The sequence below is a fragment of the Micropterus dolomieu genome, linkage group LG15, assembly GCF_021292245.1.
Source record: "Micropterus dolomieu isolate WLL.071019.BEF.003 ecotype Adirondacks linkage group LG15, ASM2129224v1, whole genome shotgun sequence".
Taxonomy (NCBI): Eukaryota; Metazoa; Chordata; class Actinopteri; order Centrarchiformes; family Centrarchidae; genus Micropterus; species Micropterus dolomieu.
Window position 1 is genome coordinate 5,898,807 of NC_060164.1, and position 17,908 is coordinate 5,916,714.

At 37.1% G+C, this 17,908-nt stretch overlaps 2 protein-coding genes and 1 long non-coding RNA gene across 6 annotated transcripts in view; 2 read left to right on the forward strand and 1 right to left on the reverse strand.

Annotated features, from left to right (window-relative positions):
* Window positions 1–17,876, forward strand: part of blnk (B cell linker) — a 23,185-nt gene extending 5,309 nt beyond the window's left edge. Inside the window, exons 2-24 of one of the 4 annotated variants that reach the window (XM_046070070.1) lie at window positions 1,757–1,812; window positions 4,095–4,141; window positions 6,883–6,948; window positions 7,534–7,580; window positions 10,556–10,599; window positions 10,692–10,809; window positions 11,147–11,250; window positions 11,445–11,517; window positions 11,628–11,711; window positions 12,717–12,742; window positions 12,836–12,864; window positions 13,378–13,434; window positions 13,567–13,594; window positions 13,704–13,755; window positions 13,994–14,054; window positions 14,151–14,178; window positions 14,340–14,370; window positions 14,643–14,718; window positions 14,872–14,900; window positions 15,070–15,125; window positions 15,227–15,310; window positions 15,418–15,573; window positions 16,550–17,876. In XM_046070070.1, the coding sequence (XP_045926026.1) occupies window positions 1,765–1,812; window positions 4,095–4,141; window positions 6,883–6,948; window positions 7,534–7,580; window positions 10,556–10,599; window positions 10,692–10,809; window positions 11,147–11,250; window positions 11,445–11,517; window positions 11,628–11,711; window positions 12,717–12,742; window positions 12,836–12,864; window positions 13,378–13,434; window positions 13,567–13,594; window positions 13,704–13,755; window positions 13,994–14,054; window positions 14,151–14,178; window positions 14,340–14,370; window positions 14,643–14,718; window positions 14,872–14,900; window positions 15,070–15,125; window positions 15,227–15,310; window positions 15,418–15,573; window positions 16,550–16,666 (1,461 nt within the window). In that variant the 5' untranslated portion in view covers window positions 1,757–1,764 and the 3' untranslated portion in view covers window positions 16,667–17,876. Of the gene's footprint in view, window positions 1–1,756; window positions 1,813–4,094; window positions 4,142–6,337; window positions 6,448–6,882; window positions 6,949–7,533; window positions 7,581–10,555; window positions 10,600–10,691; window positions 10,810–11,146; window positions 11,251–11,444; window positions 11,518–11,627; window positions 11,712–12,716; window positions 12,743–12,835; window positions 12,865–13,377; window positions 13,435–13,566; window positions 13,595–13,703; window positions 13,756–13,993; window positions 14,055–14,150; window positions 14,179–14,339; window positions 14,371–14,642; window positions 14,719–14,871; window positions 14,901–15,069; window positions 15,126–15,226; window positions 15,311–15,417; window positions 15,574–16,549 lie in introns of those variants that run through there. The other 3 variants (XM_046070068.1, XM_046070069.1, XM_046070071.1) reach the window with 3 other exon arrangements.
* btaf1 (BTAF1 RNA polymerase II, B-TFIID transcription factor-associated) overlaps window positions 1–17,908 on the forward strand; it is a gene marked incomplete at its 5' end in the record, with an annotated part of 442,252 nt that overhangs the window by 372,369 nt on the left and 51,975 nt on the right.
* Window positions 13,558–15,918, reverse strand: LOC123983760. The gene is made up of 3 exons (XR_006828276.1): window positions 15,876–15,918; window positions 14,839–14,968; window positions 13,558–13,879 (listed from the first exon to the last, which is right to left on the reverse strand). It is a non-coding gene; the product is annotated as an uncharacterized LOC123983760 (long non-coding RNA).

Sequence of the window (17,908 nt, forward strand, 5' to 3'; positions counted from 1 at the left end):
TAAAGTATGCACTCATATTTGACAAAAAAAAAAAATAAATTAAAAAAAAAAATATATATATATATATATATATATATATATATATATATATATCACATGTTTATTTTGTTGTTGGTATCACACATTTACAGTGGCAAGCTGACAAATGACACCTACATAACAAAGAAGATTTGTAAAATGCATAACCTATAGGCTATAGTTAAAAAGAGAGAACAGATATAATATTCAACAGATTTTAGGTGCCAACTGTAGCCTAACTAAATCTAATTTGACTTCTGACACCGTCCCCTTGTAATGGATAATGGAGGAAACAGTAAAGTATTAATATTTTAAAGGAGAAAAACACCTTTAACCCCAAAGTGCTTGTTTCACTTGTGGTTTTGGAACAATTAGTGTAGAGTTGTGAACATGTGGAAATGAGGCCTTGCACAGCTGCTGGGAAAGAACCAAAGGTAATTTTGCAGGCATGTAGCTGCGAAGGTGTTCTCTCTATCGTGAAATGAAACTCATTTCATAGAGAAGCATTAACAAATGTTCAGTGCAACAACCACTCCACTTGCCCTTTGCCATTCCAACAGAACAGACAGCCACATGTGAACAGAAGTAAAAAAGTGGTTGCCTGCTTTTGGCTGAAACTGAGATTTCACACTGACAGAACTCTTGCTAAAAAAAAAAAAAAAGGCTGCAAAATGTGTGTAGGTTTATGGGTTATCTTAGCCAACATCTGCAGAGATGTTTGGTGAGGTAACCTCTAAGCCTGGCCTTTTGGACCTCATGGTGGGATACAGTATATGTTCATTGTGAATACGCTGATGTTTAGCATATGTAGTAGTAGGTTGTTTTAGGTCCTCAAGCTACTCTGTGCAGAATTTGTACATGATTATTGTATCTTTTAAAATGTCAATCGCATTGTTTTAGACAAAAGAAATAATTCTGTCAATCTTTATATAAACCTGAATGTCTTTTTCGCTATGCTAATGTAGCTCTAGAAATGGCAATGTTGGTCTGTCAGTGGGTTGGTCCACTTCTTTAATGCTGACTTAAATCTTTTTGGTTTGTAATATGTCCAATACTTTGGTTTTGAACATACTGCAAAATTATTTCCCGTAGCCTTAGATGTACTTTTTGTTAACTGCTAATTAGCAAATGTTAGCATGTTGAAACACTAAACTAAAGTAGTGAACATGACTAACTATTTTACCTGCTAAGGAACTATGTTAGCAGTGCATGTTGGCATTTAGATCAAAGCACAACTGTGCCTAAATATGTCCACACAGAGAAGCTAGCCTGACTGTACTGTAGTAGTTCCTAATACTACAACCAAATGGTGCCAGTGTCAGAAATTCCAATAGTCTATGGTGGCTTTAGCGGAAATGCCAAAAAAATATCTCTAAGGACCAATAAAGCATTCATTCAAATAATCTTAAGCTCACAGCAAGCATTTTCAAGCTAGGAAGAAATGGACCATGGTGACAGTAGATGCTGTTATGCTAACTGGACTGTATGTAAGTTACAGAAATTAAGATGAGATTGTTGCTGTTTTGAGTGAGGGCTCCTGGTCTCTAGTGCAATGGAGAGGCTGCGGTTTGTAGAGCTGTTGTGTCTCATTTGAACATGAACAGACACTCCTATAAATAATTCAATGTGGGAGCAGTGCCTGGGAGTATCCACTGGGGCGGACTATTTGATATTTTATTCGGTGTCAAAAGGCTAAGTCTGATTTTATACTGATACGTTGTTTTTTTTCTCCTGTAAGCCAGTGGGATGATCAAGTGTGTATCTGTGAGGCCAAGGTTCAGTTCTTTGAAGGAGGTAAAGCCTTTCATATTAAGTGATCTCACTCTCTGATTTACAAATGATTAAATCACAAGATCTGCTTAAAGGGCTTTCACTGTACTATGGGTTTATTCCTAGAGGTAATATCCTTTTGTTGCACCAAGGTTCCCATATTGATACACTAAGGTAATGTGAGCTACATTGTCAAGTCCCTCCTTGCGGAATATCTCATACAAATCATAAACAACTTTGAAAAAGTACTATATAATCAACTGTAGGCATCTTAACAGTACATCATTACGCTTGTTTCACAGGAGACTCTGCAGATAAAGGGTCTTCCATACATTATTCATATCTAAATTAACTGTAGCTATATTAGACTCATACCTCATACATTAGCCTCTTATCACAAGCCTCTCTCTATTAGTTCACTTGACATCTTACAAACGTAAACGCACCATATCCGAACTTTCACAAACATTTGCTGTCATGGATCTTTATTACATTACGACAAATAGAAAATAGAAAAGAGACAGAAAAAGTGACGACCCGGAGCAATGAATTATAAATGAAGAGGGAAATACATAATTTAGCAGGATATGTTGCATATTTTATGCTAATCATTTCCTTTCATTTACGAATCACAATTACCTCACTACAAAGCAGACATTAAATGCAACAAAAAAATTACAATGCAGTGGGCAGCTGGATAAACTATATTTGGCAATTTATGAAATTGTGTAAAATGGTGTTGGTGTAATTTTGGTGTGAGGAGCAAGCTTTTTTTTTTTTACCTGAAGGTAAGCACTTTTAATTCACAACATTAGGGAAACTAGCGTGTCATCAGTTCATGATGTTGGTTCATGACCAGTGTGTTTGTTAATCACTCTTGGTTACATTGCTTTGTTAAATGAGCTACAAACAGTGCATCAATACAATTATTTGATTTTAATCTTCTGCCCTTAAGCATTACACTATCTTTGAGCCCTTTATCAAGGCACCAAACCCCAGCAACTTCTAAATGAAGTTGTAGCAGTAGCCGACCAACAATACTGACAATTAGAAGATGGAAGTGCTTCTAGGTTTAAATATATGCACTCATGTAATGTTTGTAATCATCTTTGACTCTGCAGCTCCTATGCTGCATGCATGTACTAACAAAGTGATTTCTCCTCTTCTTTGGTTTAGTTTAGACATAAGGATGAAAAACAAACTGTGCTGTTGAAACTGCCCTTGGTGTAATGCTGCCATCTACTGTTAGCTAAGAGGAGACGCATGACTATAAATGTATCTGTATTGCAGTCCTTACAGTTTTTTACAATTGCTAACTCATTTTTCTATATAGAGTCCACTTTTTCAAGACTCTTCACACTTTATCTCACATCTAAAATGCAATAATGCAATCAAAACACTACCTCATAGTACGGTCAAAAATATGATATATAGAAGGAAATGCTGGAATTTTTTGTGTGCCATTTTTGCATTAAGTAATTCCAAGTGCACAAAAAATGCAATATAAATCTGTACATGTTCAGTAAACAAACTTGTATAGTTTCAGAAATAAAACATGCTAGTCAACCCTGCCTTCTGCATTTGACCACAAGTTCTGATGCACATCACACCTGATCCATCCCTGGCAATCTTCTGCAGATATGTCTCGACATCCAGCCTTTAATGAGAGGGACATCTGATCATGTGGCTGGTGGCCATAAACTTTCCACATCCATGTAAGAAAAGAATTCCTTTATGAGGTTGAGGAATAGAGAATGAGGTGGAAGGAAAAGTGACATCATGCTAGGATGGGCTCGAAACTCCGTGACTGAAACATCACATTGGCCCCTACACTTACAAAAACCCCAGCCTCACTTGCCCCCTTTCCTCACCTGGCACAAGGAGTAAATGATTCTTTTTGTTGTGCTATTCTTTGAATGTAAATTGAACAGTTTTGACAATAGTATGGAAACATGCAAAATGGAGTGTTAATACACCGTTTTAGTGGTGGTTGAGTTTGAGTGAGAAAACTGGCCTGTGGAATTTGAAAAAAGTGGTCATTGAACGCATTTTGTGTAAAGCAATGAAAAGTGATCCACGGTTTACTCCATGTTGACTTCTGCTGTGCTGACTTCGAAAAGCTCTGTATAGAGCAAGTGTAAAAACCCGTAATACAGTGACAGCTCTAATTCATGTATTTAGTGACGATGACATATTTGCAGTATCATCTCTGCTATAAGCACAGTCATTTCAGAACCCTGTAGTCTCTAGTTTTCCCCCACTCTGTCACCATGTGTTTACACCTGATTTCTCTGATGCTTTCACAGAACCTGTCTGACAGTGACATGAGCAAGTTTAGTCTCATCCACCAACCGTGAGTACAATTTCATGCCGCTGTCACCACACACCTCAATCATAACTTTGTTTCATCTCAACTTATCTCCCTCCTCCCATTCTTTACTTCTCTTATCTAAATTTTAATTGTTGTCATGAGAGTAAAACATTTCAGGAACTCTGAGGTTATTCACATGATATGTAATATACTTCATATGCATCGGGGGATAATACTACTACTACTACTACTAATAATAATAATAATAATAATAATAATAATAATAATAATCAGAAATGAATTCCAAGTGGAGGTAATGTGCTTTATGCCTGAGTATAATGTAAAAGAGCCTAGCTATATAGCCTATACAAAAGCCTACACACATGTTAAAAATTACAGTGTTTAACGTGTGTGTGTGTGTGTGTGTGTTTTGTGTTGTGTGTGTGTGTGTGTGTGTGCTTGCACAGATGTTTATAGAGAGGTTTTGTATGCCTGCCTGCCTGCACCTGCACATTTCTCTGCATGTGTTTGCTCATGTGTTTGTGAGGTATGTTCCTGTTGATGTGTAAGCGTGGGTTTGTGTACGTGTGTGTCCCACATAATATGTCTGACAATATTAAAGTCAAATCAATCAGTCACACAGAAAATTTGCAAAATGTGTGTATCAATTACATGTTTAAATAATAATAAATATTGTTTTTAATATATTTTTTAATGTAATATTTGTAATGGATACATAATTGATACATTACACAATGGATAAATGAAATGGGAAAAAAATGCACCACTGTGTTTGAAAATACATGCTTACTGCTAAAATAAAAATAAAAAGGACATTTTATTGGAATAAATATTTAATTTCTATTTATGGTTAGATTTGAGCTTAAATAATTACAAAATCCAAAGGCTACAATTTAATTAAAAAATTTTCATTTCAATTTAAAGTGAAAATTGGATGTCAATTTTGTATACCCTGCCCAGATATGGCATGTTAAATTAAATTTAAATTGAGTAATTTTAAGGTGGTAATGTCTTGTCAAATCAGGAAGTTACACATTACAACTGAAGCGTGGAGAGTCCTCTTGTACTGTTAAACTCAATGTAGACATTCAAAAAAAAACAAAAAACAGAGAGGATTTGGAGTAATTGCTACACAACTTACTTGAAATGTTAATCACATATTTTTTTCTGCTCATTCATTCACCCAGTCTGTGACATAGCAAGGATATTCAGTATTGAGAATGAACTGCAAATGAACTGCGAGGTGACAGGAATTTAAATTTCCCACAAGCATATAAGTGTCCCCAATGGTTTCACATTCATTTCCAACTGAGCAGCTCCAGACAAAATGGTGACTAAAGGCTTTTTTCTCATTATAAATCACAGACATTTGGTTCCTGAAAAAAACTGTATCTTCAATTCTTTCCATTCTTGAATGGTTACTCATCACAGACAGGTTCATGGTCTCTCCATCCAGCCATTGTAGAGCAGATATTTATTTTGCAAAACAATTCCCAGGTTGACCACAGACACACACACTCAGACACACACACACTGTCATCCTGCCAGTCCAACAGGAAAGGCTTCACACTCATTTTTATTTCATTCACCCATATATGGAAAACACTTTTTACATGGTACTTTCCATGAGACATCATACATGACCTTACATGAACCCAACTTACACAACAAGATGTGTTACAATACTGTAATCTATGAGTGAAAATGATGTCCAACGGTGACATTGGTATTGATAAAATCTCTCATGAGGAAGCTTTTTAAAAAAGGGGCTCAGTTCTTTGCAGATGATGTAATTCTATGGAATTAAAGTCAATATGTGTGTGAATAGTGGAAGTGAAGTGCTTGGGAAAAAATGTTCCTAAATATTACCCCGCTAACTTGAAGGCCTCCTTCAGTGAACACATTCAGGCGATGTATATATAGTTATGAGTAGCAGTAAAAATGGCAATGTCTGGACGGAAGTGGGATTGGACAAAGTCAAGAGAGAAGTGATGTAAGAGGTTTGTTAAAAGTGCTGAAATCTGTTTTTCAGTGTGTATGTGTGTGTGTGTGTGTGTGTGTGTGTGTGTGTGTGTGTGTGTGTGTGTGTGTGAAAGAGAGACGGGGAGTGGAAAAGAGAAGTGGTTTTTCTTACAGAACAATTAATTCCCTCCCCTCTAAGGCATGACTTGTAGCCAAACACAGTGTTCGATTTCATTCCTGTAAACAATCTGGCAGCACACACATAATGCATGAGAGGAATGAGGCGCAAAAATGCAAACTGTTGGATTAAACATGAATATGGATACGTTAGGTAGACTAGCTGCTCCTGCTACAGCAAAGATTCGGTAAGAAGCTCTGTTTAATTTGATGTTTTGCTTACAGGTGGAGGGTGACACAATATCACTTTTTGGTAATACTTTCTATAAAACTATGTCTATATTTGGCACTTTGGATAAAAAACACAAATTAAACTTCTTTCATTTTTTGCTGTAGTGCCAGTAAAAGCATTGTGTTGCTACTGTTAACTTTCCACATGCAGCAAAAGGGTTGAACTTTAGTCTAAAAAAATTCCATGTAAGCATTTATTATTAGTATAAAAACAGAGATAGTAGAGATTTCAAGAAAAAATGAGTCATAATTCATTTATGTGAATAGTGCAATTATCTTTCCAAAGTACCTTTTGTAGGCTGGAAAATAACAGTAACGACTTGTCTAACACTTTGGTTCATCTCATAATAGATTTGTTCATGAATGTCAATGCCGAAATTTGTGCTTTCCAGGCAGCTTCAGAAGATTGTTCAAGACATCAAGAAAAATGACGGCAGCTTACTGAATAAACTGAGAAGGTCAGTCTCTAGAATTTGAAGATCTTTACTGCTCTACACGCTAATGGAATAGATGAAAAAACACAATGGAAATCTAACAGTCTAAAAGTATGCGTATTTCTAAGTGGGTGACAAATCTGAGAGGCCTAAAAATTGCTCTGTGTGGTGTATATATGCATCAGCGGAGAATGTCAATTCCTCTTTCACAACCGTTGGAATAAGAGAAAGAGAGCGACAAACCAAAATTAACTTAAGCAGATGGCTGCTCTCTCACTTTCCTTTCCTGAAATGAGCCCCTTCAAGGCACATAAGAATAGATACTATAATGAAACACACATTACAGAACCTAGTCATGTCTGGTAACTATGCCCATCAGTCTGCTAACTGCGCTTATGTAAATATGGACCATTAACAGATTTACAGCACAGGTGTCCTGCACCAAGACAAAGTATCATCACCCAATCAATTCCACTATAATCATTTTAAACTCAATTCATATCTTGTGTCACATTAATAGCAAGGGGTTGTGCTCACACGCTCCAATCACTGTCAAATCACAAGTCATTCATTGCCTGCTGCTGATGTCAATATTTCTTTGTGTGGCAGACTGAAAAGCAAACCTCTTCCAAAAGTACCTGCGAGAGATTACAGAGGTAAGAACTGACTCATTGTCACTGGCTTCACAAGAAATAGCGTGAATGAAACAGCAAGTATACATCTCTGTCTCAGAGTCAGTGACAGGTGGTACAAAATAAATTTAATACTGATAAAGAACACAGTTGAGTGTTGTCATGTGTTTGATGCAGGTTGATATCCAGAACATCCTTATTCAAATCTGTCTTATAACAATGCCAATGTGTAGTACAATGAAATAATTCTAGCTGACCACACTGGCCATTAAGACATGCCCAACTAATGCACTTCCAATGTGAATGATTCAAATTGTGTGAGTCTGAGTTTGCCAAAGTTGCTGTAGTAAAATAATTCACTCTTTGCGTTACTATCCCACCGCCAAAACTCAGCAATCAAACATCATAGGAAACACGGAGGATAACTTTGGAAGATGCCAACTTGATTTCTATGAATCAAACTGATGAAGCTTCATATTAACTTCAGCTGATTCTGGAAGGTATTTTTACACAGACCCCCATGACTTACATTGGAATCATGTTACTGTAAGAAGTAAATCTTTTAACATCCACTATGGACAGGAGGAATTATCACAGTGAGTGGCCTATAACAAAAGAGTGCTGACAGGTTTGGAAATTTATAACCCAGCCTTTCGTAGTTGCAAATCAGTAACAATACTACATTATTACAATATTACATTTTACAACCATGGGTGATCAACCGAAGATTAATGTAATTGAGTAAAAAGTACCACATTTCCTTTAGAAATGTAGTAGACTAGAAATATAAAGTATAGTATACAATGTAAATACTCAAGTAATGTACGATAAAGTCATTCCAGTAAATGTTTTTAATTACTTTCCACCCTTGCAGAAAAACAATGTCTGTTGTAATAATTCATGTAATAATTACAGAAAAAGTTTACATTTTTTAAGATTTTAAGATATTTTATACTGAGAAAATTCTGCCTGAGCTAATCACACTGTGCAAGTTTCCTATAAGCACATGTTGTTCCCCACAGCCCAAATCTGTTGATTATTGGTATTGGTACACAATTTTCCACTTTACTTGGTCGTCAGTTGTTGCTTGAGCTCACAATGGTCAGTCCAAAAGCTTATACAATGTGACAATGACAACCATGAACCTGAAATAACATTATATCAAAATTCTAATCTTGTGTCATCCACCTTTTAATGATCTTTGAATGTCGCTTGTGCGCTGTGTTATACAGTACTGTTTTCAAAACAGACTTCTGAAGTCAGACATTTAACTAAGAAATTACAGTTGGCCATATATGTTGGAATATCAAAAATCAATTTCTCAGTCTCAGTCCATAACCTCAACTTTATTTGAAATGTATAAATTTACAAATAACTTGCAACTGAGCTGTAGAAGTAACAAGTAGATACTGCCTCACCTTTTTCCAGACGGTGTTTCTGTTCAAACTGCATCATAAAAACAGCAATTTAGTCACTTGTTAGAGTAAATAAACGTTAGTAAATACTCCAGAGTTGCGGTGTAACTTTGTACTTACGGTGTATCAGTACAGTAACAATACATATATGTACATGCTGGGGAACTAGATGAGAAGATATGAAAAAAATTATATACAGTAAAATGCTTCATCTGCTAAGTGACGTATTATTCATCCATAACCAGAATGTAGATAATGTTAATCTGATATGCTGTGTACCTTAGACCACATTTAATATACAACGTACAACTATTTTTAGTCAGTTAGTTTATGATTAACAGAACAGGGAAATATAATACAATCTACTTTCCAATGGAAAAGAAGAAGAAAACCAATTTAATTTCACAAAACACTTTTTTTTGGTTAAACACACAACAGGACTTATGATCAAGTGTCATCTCCGACAAGGTGTGAATGTGTCTGCGTGTGTATTTGTGAGTGTGTGTTACTCATGTTGTGGGGACATGAATCTGTTTGTACCATCCTATTGTAGGGACTCGGCTTCCTTTTTAAGACAAAATGCAGACTTAGTTTAAGGTTAGAGAAAGATCAGGTTTTGGTTAAAAGGTCACCATTGTCCTTTGATGAAAAGGCCTACTGATCCAGAGATTAGTTTGGTGGTTATTGCGGCCATATAGTCTGGGTTAGGTACATGTTCAAGACCTGAGCTTCCAGCTCAGCTCTTTCATGCCGTTAAAGTACCAGGGTAGATAGAAGAACAAACAATTTACTGCATAAAAAGCCATGGGGTGGTACCGCCCCCGTTGAGAAACCCTACAGTAACCCTGTAAATGTAACAAGGGGAGAACTACCACTGCATACATCTAACTTACTCTGTTAGCAGAGAACAATATGAGATCAGTTTGTTTAGATTGTACTTGCCTCAAAACATAGAAGAACAAACAATTTACTGCACAGTTTGCTGTCAGAAGAGTCTATTAACCATATTCTGTATATGCATTGTGAGTCATACCTCGTGTTTTATGTTGCCATATTTGTATTTATTTCCTGGGATGAAAGGAGGCCGTGCAAAGAGCTGAAAAAAAAGTTATGCATGCACCTTGACGAGATGTAATGATGGACGAACACAAAAAAATAACTACAGTATAAGTTCTTTATGTCATCACAAATTGTTACCCCGTTATTCAATAACTTCATGTCTTGTCGCCCAGTACCTACATATATGTACTGGTACATTCTTTACTGGTACACAATACAAAAGAAGGAGTAATTACACTGTACATTGTGGGCTGCACCAAGAGATTGTGCAATAGTTCAAGAGTTGAGGAGACACACTCCATTGGTTCTACCACAGAGAAACTGACTTACAGACCAGGCATGGTTCCAAAATTAGAAAATTTTTCTCTGACACCTGTTCGGAAGAACTTAATGCAGCTACCTTTTTTTTAAATATCCACAGTTTCGAATCCACAGTTCAAACGTTAGCTTTTACAGGTTTTGAACCAATTTAGTCAATATTTTTCCTGTTTGTAAAGAAATCCCTTTATATTTCTGTGTTTACAGATGATGACAGGGAAGGTGATGACCAACTGTCTGATCCTGATTATGTAAGTAGGGGAAACATGTAAATTGTAAGTAATTAAATTTCGTCTGAGATATTTGTTGTATCATTACAACATTGCAACTATGTTGTTCCCAGGATAATGACATGTATGAGGATCTCCGTGAGGATCAGGACAACAGCTACGAGCCTCCTCCCAGCCAAAGAGTCTTCACCACAGCCCAGACTGCTTCCTTCCCGAGGGGGGAGTATCTTGGTCAGTACAGTCATTTGACATGAAAACTGTTTAAAGCTGCACTTCATTTTTCACCATAAATAGCTAAAACTCCAGCTGTGTGCTGATTTTCATGGCAACACTATAATTCTCCTGATGATGGAATTGCAAAATTCACACAAGCTTTATTTACTTTACACACAGTTTCTATTTCTTCTATTGTTTCTCCTTTTGACTCTCTTGCTGCTGAAGTTGCATTTGTTCACTTCAGCACCTTCAGTAGACACGTGGAGAAAAAGCCACAATACACAGAGGGCTTCAGAATGATTCTCCATGCAAATGCTGATGCCCTCTTTCTGCTTTTGCTTCTCCTTTCCAGACCACTGCCATAACCGACCCAACCAGCCACCCAGGAAGCCCCTCCGCCCAAACAAAGCCTCCAAACAACTGCCCCCTGAACCCATCCACGTGGAGAGTGATGAAGTAAAGAAACTTTGATTGCCCACCTCAAGTTCACACGAGTAACATACTGCAGTATGCAGTTGTGTTGAGACTTGGAGAATTTCGCCATATCCTGTGTATTGGCAAATACTTTCCAATGACTGTGGACAGTTGACATGGCTCCCTTTTTTTTTTTCTTTTTTTTTTTACAATATGTTGTGTTTGTTGTTTTGTAGGAAGAGTACATCAGTCCAGACGGCAGTAATGATGATGACAACTACGTTGAACCTGCAGAGGAGCCAGCTTCCAGTGAGATACATATCAGAATAGAGAGGATAAAGACAGTGATATGGATCCAACTGCTGCAAGGACTACTACTATACAAATATAATATTAATAATCTCCATGCCTTTCCTCAGATCCCATGATAAAAGGTGGGAACAGAGCAGGGAGAGACCGACCCATGTTGCCTACACCTTCACCAGGGCGCCCGCCCAGTCCTGGTAGGTACAACAATAACCGTGCTGTACCTCAACAGAAAGTTCACAAGGGTCCAACCTCTAGAATTGTTCATTTTAATACAATGTAACAAAGGAAGAACCTGTGCATGATATAATGGGGTGAACCCATACTCTTACATACTCCTTGTATGATTATATTGAATTGCAAATTCTTCGCTGTCCATCGTACTTTTGATTAATTTGATTAGATGAAAGAAATGCATAGTCACTAGCTTTAAAAACAAGGTTGATTTACATAAAAGGTGACAGAAGTGGATGGTGTTTATATATTTCAGAGTGTGTCACAAATAAAAACAGCCTGCAGTCATGCTTGCGCCTCTGTGCAGCTGTACTAACTAAATGGTAATGTCAGCATGCTCACAATGACAATGCTAATATTTGCACTTAACGTGTACAGCTGAGGCTGATGGGAAAGTGATTAGTTTTGCTGGTATTTGATCATAAACCAAAAAACTATTACTAACTTTATGGCAATCCATCCAATATTACTACTATTATTACTATACAATAAACTGTTATTGTTAGTACTATTACTGAAATTTCATCCTGGACCAAAGTGGTGGACCAACCCACTGCTAGCATGGCTGAACACGGAAAAAGGAGGCCTCCATTATGTCTATAGTATTGAATGAACAGCTTATAAGCCAATTAATGCAGCCTTTATAAATACACTACAATGAGAGAAAGTCAAAAGCAGTTAGTTACAGCTTACAGCGTATGCCACATGGCTGCATGGTTGCAACAGCTGTGGGTTCAATTCCAGCCAGTGACCTTTGTTGCATGTCCTACCCCATCGCTTTCCCAATTTCCTATCTACCTCTTTACCTGTCACTTTCAAATAAAGGCAGAAATTGCCAAAATAATTTTTTTTTTTAAAAAGGCAGTTAAGTCCAAACAAAACAGTTCCCAAGGTCAGGCCATCCTGCACCAGAAGAGGGCTTTTGTAATTTTATCAAGTGCCTAATTTTGGCTTTGGTTATTTTTCAGACTTTTATGAAGTTCCCGACAAAGAGGTAGGCCATTTATGTAACAACAAATACAAGTATTTGTTAAAGATATGTTTGTATGTGGGATTCATTGTGGTTGGTTTTATGGCATCTTTACAGGAAACCTCATTATCTCTTCCAGCAAACAGGTCAGTTTGAGACTGTCTTGACTTTGGTTTAAAGAGGTGGTATTATGCTTTTTGGCTTTTAACCTCTCCTTTATTGAGTTATATACCTATTTGTTCATGTAATAGGTTTGCAAAGTGAAAAAGCCCAAAGTCCAAGGCCAAGCAGGTCGGCAACATGTAGCTTCCAGCTTACGGGCTTCTTGCTGACCTAGGAACCGCGCGTGTGCAACTCCCAACAAAGATCATTTAGAGATAAGATGTATCACTCCATAGCTAAAACGAAGCCTTCAACACACAGGTTGAAAAGAGGAGCTGCAGCAATGTGCAGTATGAAAACAAATATATATTATTTTTTTAATTAAACCATGTAAACCTGTTCTGGTACAACCCCTAAATATGATTTTGAACCTTAAAATGAGCATAACACCACCTCTTTAATAATGAAACTGTATCGACACACAATATATAACAGTATTTTAGAAATAATTCTGACTACAGTCTAAGACTAATCATGTCCTTGCATCTACCTTGCAGACTGTGCCCGATCCCTACAAAACAGTCACACTCTTTACCACCTAAACCCAGCCCCAGGTAGGACTGACTAACACTGAAAGACATGTCATTATTGGCAACTTAATTTTTCTTAAGTTCCTCAATGTGTTATGAAGTTATTTCATTGCTTTCCTATTACTGCATTAATAATGAATTGTTTTTATTTGTCAGACTGCATGTGAGAAGATCTCCAACAAATGTAAGTGATGACAAATGTGCAAAAAATCATTCAAAAGGTGTGTGTTGCAGAGATGTGATGTATGCTCCACAGTTAGTAAGAGACAGGGATTGCTGTTGTGATTTGGCAGGTCCAAGAGCTCACAGGTGACGATGAATATGAAGTCTGTGATCCAAATGATAGTGAGTATAGTCTTTCCTCCTCAAGACTGCTACTATGAATCCATCCATCCATCAATCCATCTATCCATCGTCAACCGCTTATCCTGCGGGGACTACTATGAATCATTCCAGCATATTTCGCCATCTAGAGGATGAGAAGAATATAAAAAATATATTTCTTTCTGGTGAATTAACAATAGTAAAATATGACTCATTATAATTGGTCCATCATTTATCATTACATGGTGTGCTCCTCCAGGTTCCAGTGGTAAACCTGCAGAGGGTCCTCCTCTACTCCTACCCAAACCTTTGCCCAGAGAGTAAGCATCATTAATTATTATATATATATTGTGACATTTTTAAGCTTTAAGAAGGGAATAACTGATTGTACTGATCATCTCTTTTTGTTTCTTTAGGAGGTCACCAAAACCACCATTAAAGCCGGTAGGAATATCAAAGAATCAAAAAATCAAGTGCTCTGACTACTTGTTGCAAATAACACATTCAATCACCATGGCTTTCCTGTGTTTGACTTTGCTTTTTATGTGATCAGCTGCTGTACTTGTGTTTCTGAAAATCATTAAATATGACTTTTGTTTTTGCAGAGGCCTGATTTAAAACCTAAGGCATTTGAATGTAAGTGTTTACCATTAATTCAAAAACTATACGCATGTAATAATAATGTGGCCCAGTTGCAAATGTTTAGTGACTTTTTGTGCTCAATGATCTAATTGCATGCATACATATGCTGCACGTGCATAAGAGTCTTTATTAAGTCACTTACTTACTTAGACTTTTCACATTAAATCTATTCCAGTTAAATGGCTATGTAGATACAGGACACATCTTTAACTATAAGGCTTTAAACAAGTGAAAAACCTAATAACCATCAGTCTGGACGTTCACAGCCCGAACGCTGCCTGTGATGCAAACTGACCTGAAGCCTCCAGCAAAGGCTTTTACACTGGACTTGAAACGGCCAAAGTAAGAAATGCAACAGACAGTTTTACACTATGCATTGTATTTTCACTGAGCATACATGTTTATAATGTTTCTCAACTGAGGAAAATTGCTAGTAATCTCAGCTTTGTGCTGTGTATTTACCGTGGTCTGCTCCGCTTGTGGTCTCTCTTGTAGAATTCCTCTTCCTCAGTCAACCTCCCCCAGTAAGTCCAGCGGCTCGCTTGTGTCTCACAGCAGGCTAACAACCACACGCACAGGAGTTCTTTCTTTACTTGACATTAAGTGAAAGAAAATTTAAACAATTACATTTTTAAAACAGTTATATTTCTACATGCACGCCTTTTTTATAATGGCATGTCTCTGTTGTCCCAGAACCAGCTAATGGAGGAAGTGTCTCTGCTGAAAATGGATCAATAAACCAAGATAAGGTGGGCTCTTGAAGATGAATAAATAACTTAACAAGCTACTGCTATAGTCACACAATATACGGGGTGATAAAACTCTTCTATTCTCCATTACATTATTTCAGGATGCAGACGTGTATAAGAAATCCTGGTATGCAAGCACATGCGACCGCAAGACTGCTGACGATGTCTTGGTCCGCTCGAATAAGGTGAGAGTCTCATCATTTAGGAGAGCACAGTCACCCAAACTTGTAGCATGCGGATTATATCCCATAACGCCCTGCTGGGTTTGAAATGTGAGTGCTTTCTGTTTCAGGACGGGGCGTTTATGGTGAGGAAGAGCTCCGGTCAGGACTCACTGCAGCCCTATACATTAGTGGTGTTTTACAAGGGCAGAGTGTACAACATCCCAATCCGCTACATACCAACAACTCAGCAGTACGCTCTGGGAAGAGAGAAGAAAGGGGAGGAGGTACAGTGCAGGGCTTTTAATTTTTTCTCATTTTGACTGGGTTTTCACTGTTACCGTGGCATATGGTTGATGACAAAATGGAGTAAGGGGTTAATCAATGTTTTGCCCAATGTGCTTTATATGAAATGTAGTAATGTTTATGTCTCTCTGCTTATCTGGGGTGATGTTGGCTGTGGCTATAACATTCCAATAACGAAACCATGATTGTTAGACTAAAGCTATATAAAGGTAATGTTTAAAAGGTTCAGAATTGAATTATGTGCAATGTGTGAAAAGCCTCTGAAACAGACACCAAAACTCACTTTACAGCAACATAGATTTTTACTGCATGTTTGATCATCTGAGATCCTATCCTCAGCTGCCAAAAGTCCTTTTTCACAGTTTGAAGGAAAGGCACAGGTGCTACTAATAACAGTAACGATGACACCGCTCTTCTCTCAGTAAAGTCAGTAAAGCAGTGTGACTGTGGCTGGACACTTATGAATCATCATCAGTTTGAATCATCATCACTGACAGCTGTGGAGTTGCACAACGGTCGTTTTCACATCACTAAGTTTGTGACACATTGGATCGTTAGCGGAAAGTGTTATTTTTGTTGCCTCCTGTCAAAACGGCATTTGAGAATCGATTAAGAGAGTGTTTTTTGTGCATGTCAAAACGGCATATGAGCAGAACGTATTTAACAGAGCAAAACCTTTGAACACCATGAAAACTTCTCTCATAATTATTAGAGATAATTATCTTTTACTAACTAAAATAACTAAATATACTCTGAACTGTTCTCAAGTTTAATTGTAACCAGGACAGCTGAAATAGAAAGTACTTACAATTATAACACGTACAGTAGTAATCACTTTTCAGAATACAGGATTACATCTTCTAAATCACTTTCAAGTCCACTTTCTCCTTTCAAACTATTTGGGGATTTCAAGGATACCTTTTATTCTAACTTCATCATCATCCTTTTTTTCCCCAGTATTTCAGCAGCGTCTCCCACATCGTCGAGAACCACCAGAGGACTCCTCTGGTGCTAATTGACAGCCAGAGTAACACCAAGGATGCCACCAAACTGTGCTACCCCATGAGGCCCTAGATGACCCTCGTTGATGGCACAAATGATTGGACTTGTGCATCCTAACCCGCTGCGTTTACTGTCAGACTTTAAATTATAGAACTCAGTATGTGATGCTTTTTTTTCCTGCTTGATTGTTAATGTGAAGCCCAGTCAATAAGACTGTATGCTGGAGCTGCCTGCATTGCTGGCCATGCAGAGCTAAAGCACTGACTCAGAAGATTTTTTATTACAAAATGTATTAAAATGAATGTAATGGATGAGATGTGGTGCTGTAGCTGAAAGAAGCAGGTAGAAAAATGTTTTGTTTTTATTTTTTTTATAGCAATACTTTGGGGAACCAAAAAAACTAGGTTGTATATTGTTTTAATAAAACTCATGTGTCGTATATTTCAGCTCACATATTCATCACAAAATGCCACCAGCAACTGACAAACTGGTTCATTTATTTTCTGGTCGACAAGTAATGCTCTCATAATCATGCACAATTGTTGCATAACAAAAAAAAATAAATCCTAGGCACTTGGTGAAAATTCTCAGGTAATATTTTACAGTACCTCTATCTGGACTATATACAATTAGACATCTTTTTATCTAAATTGAAAAAAAAGTGTATGTACAGTGAGTTACTGACACTTAAGTGTGTGCTCCAGAAATAGAGATAGATGCACAATATCAGTATACAGGACAAGTACATCTGTCCAATGGTCCCTCTCACTCACTCACACACACTCACACACTTCCCTTGCTGAAAATACTGAGGGATCATGGCTGCATAAGGAAATGTTTAGCCACAGTAGGACACTAGTTGAGATTGTCAAAGGCTTAGGCCTGATAAGGTGAGGTAATCGGGAAATATAAATCCTCCTTCCATAGTGCAATTAAAATATACGATTATTTTCAAGTCAAGAAAGAGGGAGGGGGAAAATTATCAAATCATCTAAGCCTCTTGAATCCAGATTTAAAAAGGCATAATATCGCTAGTATTTCATTGACATCACAAAACAAAGGTTTAGCTTTTTAAATTAATCGTGTCTTTAGGGATATCTGCTTCCACTGAATGTACACATGAAAATATACCTCTTACAGATAATGCTATATTTCAACATAATTTGGAGTTTATACAAAAAATGTTACAAATACACTGATTCTCCAAATGGCCCAAAAAGAGCATAAAGAAAAGCATATAAAGGCTAAACCTAAGAGTCATAAATAAATGTTGAATAAAACAGCTTATTGTCTTTTTTTTTTTTTTTTTTTTTT